The 5,625-nt window shown below is 45.8% G+C and overlaps 1 protein-coding gene across 1 annotated transcript; it reads right to left on the minus strand.

The window, feature by feature from the left end:
• Nucleotides 1-3: 3 nt before the first annotated feature.
• Nucleotides 4-1,943, minus strand: RPL24 (ribosomal protein L24; the record flags this gene model as incomplete). The annotated part of the gene is made up of 4 exons (XM_013005610.2): nt 1,892-1,943; nt 1,705-1,780; nt 1,169-1,279; nt 4-138 (listed from the first exon to the last, which is right to left on the minus strand). Coding segments are annotated over exons 1-4 (327 nt in total), but the record flags the coding sequence as incomplete, so codon positions are not given.
• Nucleotides 1,944-5,625: the final 3,682 nt, after the last annotated feature.

Raw genomic sequence — 5,625 nt, forward strand, 5'->3', positions numbered from 1 at the left:
CCTGATGGCCTGCTCTCGTTGGGCCTTTCTAACCTCAGGTTTCTGATTCCTCTTGGCCATTATATCAGCAAGAGATGCACCAGTGATGGCCCTCTGGAATTTGACTGCACGGCGGGTTCTTTTCTTTTGAATTTCTTCCTACAGATCAAGAAAATAGGGTACACACATGAGTTTTGCCCTCAAGAATTTGGAGGACATGGAAGCAATTTTCCCATTAATAGATCAAGTAAATCGTCTATGACACTGGGCCACTCATACCAATTTATTAAAAGAACCATGTTAAAAGTTACTAAGATGATTTTTTAAATTTTTCTTTCAATTAATCGAAAAGTACCCTAAGATGGATTATGGAAATCACATTAAAGCATATCTATTTTGTTTCAGCATCCAGAGGATGCCACTGAGAGAAATACACAAGAAAAGGATGGATGGAAATTGGTTAGGTAGTGAAGAGCTTCCGGAGAACTCCATTGAAATACCAACCGCAGATTCTGTATTTGAAACCTACATACAATACACTACAGTGCTTATGAGCAGTTGGATCTTGCAGCTCACCTTTTAGCCCAAGAAAATTGATTTGGATAATCATTTAAGCGCATAAACACGTCTTGGTTGTTAGGTACTGTTGAGTCAGCTCCACCGCACAGAGCTTGCAACACGCTGCACCATGCTCACATGGTCGTAGCCAACTAAAACAAACGCTCATTTCATTTGAAGCCTGCTTGATATCTAATGACATTTATCCTCCACAGTCACTACTAATGCCTTGCACTCCCTCAGCTCCAAGATACTAATCCTACTGCTTTGGCAGTCCATATTTTTTCTCACAAATAGCTTCAGCTAGCTAAAAGGACGCTACTCTCCAACAACAAACAAAACTCAACTTATGTCTATTAAAATATAGCAAGTAAAAATAAATATAGCAAGTACTGCCAAAATCAAATGACCACAGTAACAGCGAACTTTCTAGACACTGGAGCACCTTACATCTTTCCAGGCCGCATCATAATCTAACCAGGTTTAAGGTTATTCACAAAACTTCAACTTGTCAAAAGAATTAAAAAAAAAACACCAAAAAACGCGAGCTTGTCGTTTACTGGGAGTGTGAGCGCCCCAAGAAGATACACTCGGACGCGAGCAGCACACCATCCAAGCACGCCTCACTTACCGACTGCCCCTTCTTGTGCTTCCTCCTGTAGAGCACCGTCCAGTTGATCTGCCGAGGGTTCCTCTTGGAGAGGAATGCCGACTCGCATTTTGCGTTAAGGAACTGGAAAACCTGTCAAGTTCAAAGTAATGAGACCCTCATCGCCACAGAGAGCCTGGGCTGGAAATCCTTGCGACACTACGCCGGAGGCCAGAGGCGGAAAGGCGCGAGGGCACAGCTGGCGGGTCCCCTGGGCAGCACCTGGGAAGCCCCGCCCCCGGGCTCCCAGGCCTGCGCTCGGGACGCGAGGGCGGGATGCCACGTTCTGGGCGGCGTCCAGCCCCGTCCTCTCCGGGACTCAGAGGGGGCTCGGGGCTCGGAACCTGGCGCGGGAGCCTGGCACGCCCTAAGGCCGGCGCTAAAGACACCGGCTCAGTTCTGGGCCTCTCAACTAACCGTGTCGGGCACCGAGGAAGACGGGGCGGATAACCCGCCGGGGCCGAATTGCATCTGCCTTCTAACTCGGGAGCCCCACTGGCTGGAGCTGCCGGGCGTACCTTGCCATCGGTCCTGGCGTAGCGCCGCCCGTGCCCGGGGTAAATCTTGTACCCGCTGAAGCTGCACAGCTCGACCCTGTAACGAAAGGTGCAGGCCCTTGGGGAGGGGGTCCCGGCGGGCCGCGGCCCCCCGGGCAGCGCTCTGGGCCGAGGATGGGCGCGGATGGGGGCAACGCTTCCTACTTACTTCATGGCTGCGGCAGCACAGGGCCGGGGAAGACGGCGAAGAGGAGGAGAGGATCATGGGAAGGGTCCTTATATGGACACGAGCGAACGCTCCGCCCTCAAGTTCGTCAGTTGACCCCGCGCTCGGTGATGACGCGCACGACCGGCGACGGTGCGACAGGAGCCGGCCCGGCCTCGGCGGCCGGCGGCCAAGTTGTCCGCGGGTTTTTGCGTAATTTCGTCTCTGCTGCCGTCCATCACTTCTAGCGCCCATTGTCCTGCTGTCGGAATGCGTACTGCAAAGAACGAGTCCTTTTTCCTCTCTCGCTCAGTTTATTGACCAACCTATGATCAACAGCCCGTATATAAAATCTAAACGATCTTTTGCCCGCCGTGTTAGCTCTTTTCCTCCAGGAGCCAAATAACATTGTAATACTTTTACTATTTGCAAAAGCATGACACCTAAACGTGTCTCCTGGACGTGGGCATCGAATTATGCATCAAGAAGTTTTGCATTAATTATCATAAAAGTGACTGGGCGCCTCCTCTGCGCCAGGCATTTTGTTAAAGGCTTTACGCGTAAAGTGGGTCAGTGAACAGAATCCCCGTTATTAAGGAAGTGCCAAAGCATCTCACTGTGCTGAATGCCCGATCGTCATTCCAGAGTAACTGGTGGACGAGCAGAACGGGAAAAGCCAGCACCAGGGGAGCTTGAAAAGGGCGCTGGACCTTGTCAGGCTGCCGGGAGGGTCAGACTAAACCCACTGGCATCAATCGACTTGATTCTGGCCCATAGGCAACCTATACTACAGAGTAGAGTTGCCCCTGTGGGTTTCCCAGACTAACTCTCTAAGGTAGTAGAAAGCCTCATCTTTCTCCGGAGGAGTGGATGGTTGTTTTGAACTGGTGCCCTTGTGTTAGTAGCCCACCTCATAACCCACTATGCCACCAGAGCTCCTGTTTTGACTCATGGATCCTGTAGCGTTCCCACGATTGTAAATCTTTATGGGACCAGACAATCTCCCACTGGTGGGTTTCAACCGTGGGACATTGCTATTTGCAGTCCAAAGCCTGACCTACAGCACCACCAGGTGAGAATAGGAAACATGATTGGCATACACTATCAGAGCAGCTCATTCTTAGAAAGTCCAATGAAAGAGCTAATATTATGAAAGCTGTATATTTATGTGAAACTCATTTCAAAAAGGAATTGTAGGAGATCTGCACTGAATTGAAAAGTGGGCAAAGAGGAGGAACTTGACTTAGCTCTGACCAGCTGTTGGGAATACCCTGTGTATGTTGCTGATGGGAGCCATCAGATGGCTTCCCCGTGTACAGAATAGGCCTACTCCATAGTTTCCAACGTCTGTCTTCTGAGGCACCCCTAGCTGGGTTCCACTGCCAGCCCTTTGTAGTACCGCGCTTACAGGGTGCGTGCCATCCATTCAGACTCAAAGGGCCCCTATTAAAAAGCAAAAACAAACTCACCGCCATTGAACTGATTCCAACTCACAGTATCTCATAGTACTCTTTATGGGAACAGACCATCTTTCTTCCGCGGAGAAGCTGATGTGGTTGAACCTCCAACCTTGCAGTTAACCAGTCCCATGCTAACGCAGAACACAGACTCATGATGACACTGCAGGACCGAGTAGAACTGCCCCAGTGGGTTTCCAAGACTGTGGATCTTTACAGGAGCACAAAGCCTCAACGTTCTCCAAGCTGCAGTTGGTGGGTTCAAACTGCAGCTGATCTTGAGTTTGTAGCTCAGCTGGAAGTCCAGTAGCCACCAGGGTCATCAGTGACCCCACAGGGCAGGGTAAAACTGCCCCTTACAGTTTCAAAACCTCTAGTTTTTAGGAGGCAGGCTGTTATATCTTTCTCCACTGGAGCAGCTGGTGCATTTGAACTTGTAAGTTAGCAGGGCCATCAGGACTCCTTAGGGATTCTTATATACTGTATATAGGCACTGTCTATATGGGACTATAGGTAGATGTCTCAGGTATATCAAACCAAAAACCAAACTCACTGCTATCAAGTCCATGCTGAATCATAGTGACCCCATAGGACAAGGTAGAACGGCCCTTTTTTTTTTTTCTTGCAGAGTGGCTGGTGGTTTTGATGTGGATGGCAGCCCAATGCATAACCACTACACCACCAGATCTCCTGTTCTCAAGTATACATGGCTTGAAAATGCTAACAACTCTTTCATCTGTTTGTTTAAATCATTGCGGATTAAACATTTTTTTATGTTCAATCATTTTCTTAAAATTAGAAAATATGAGTCAAAGTCTTGTTAGTCCATGGATATTTTGGGGCCACTCTGATGAATGTTTTTTCTAGGAGCATGCTGTGGGAAGAAGAAGGAAGTGGGGACCCTGCAGGCTTTCTGAGGTATGCTGGCTAGTTGACTTTTAAAGTCAGCTCAGAATAAACAGCAAATAGTAGAAACAGTCTAGCATGTCATTTGTGCAGAAGTTTTTCTTTATGTGAAGCACCTAGGATTTTCTAAAGTTCCCTGTCAATATTAAAATATGTATTTCATGTTGAAAATCTACTCCAAGATTTGTCAACTATCCTTGCATTCATTACTTAGGAGGAAGCTTTTGAATATATACAGTTACATGGGCCTTTCTGCATGAAATTTAAGTACATATAATGTATTTCCGTCTGTTTCAGTAGTGTTAGTTGATAGGGTTGACAAGTAGCTTGACATCCCTAATTACTTCATGCTTCTACAAGAAAAAACATCTGTCTCAGAGATTAGCTCTGTCAGGCATTAGCTTGGGTGAAAGAGAGCGTGGAGGTCCCTAAGACAGAGAAATCAAGGGTGAGGGTGGGGTGGGACAGAACCTAGGAGGGGTGTTGATGAGTGATTTGAACTGTTGAATGCAAATTTGATGGTCTGAAATGTAAATCCCACCACCTAATTCACAAAAAAATTCATTAAAAAACATATCTCAAAATGGGGGGTGGTTGTTTATAGTCTGAAAATGAATACTTCATTCTAGTGAGTGTATATCAGAGTCTATTTTGTCAGACTCCAAATGTTGTTGTCATTCTTTGTTGTTGTGAGTTGGTTCTGACTCATGGCAACCCATGTACAACAGAACAAACGCCCCCATCCTGCACCACGCTCATAACTGTTCTTATTGTCGCAGACCCCAGAGACCTGTCCTTCTCCGGGGACTGGTGTCTCCTGATAACATGCCCAAGGTATGAGCTGAAGTCTTCCCATCCTTGCGTCTAAGGAGCATGCGGGCTGAACATCTTCCAAGACACATCTGTTTGCTCTTTTGTCAACAGCAAAGTTCAAATGCATGAAATTTTCTTTGATCTTCCCTATTCATATGAGGCAACTGAAAATACCACAGCTTGGCTCAATTATACTTTAGGCCTCCAAGAAACATCTTTGACTAAGGCTATGTTGGATTTATTTTCTATGTATACAAATGATACATATTCACTATTAAAAAACCAAATGATATAGAGATGTAAGGTATAAAGTACAATAATGCTTGATAATACTATTTCAATTACTTCTCCCTCAAAAAATATTTATATGTACATATGTCCAATATTAACATTGTTAAGTATATTTTCTAGACTCTTTTCTATGTATGTATATACAAATAAATTTGTGTGTGTGTGTTTTAAAAAAGGATTATAGCACATATTCTATAACTTTTAAAATTATAATTTTAGTTTGTTTACTGATATGTTTTTGACATCTTTCTGTGATAACATTTATGGAAC

Source organism: Echinops telfairi, unplaced genomic scaffold, assembly GCF_000313985.2.
Source record: "Echinops telfairi isolate 266 unplaced genomic scaffold, ASM31398v2 ScPeMD7_6;HRSCAF=24_0, whole genome shotgun sequence".
Lineage (NCBI taxonomy): Eukaryota > Metazoa > Chordata > Mammalia > Afrosoricida > Tenrecidae > Echinops > Echinops telfairi.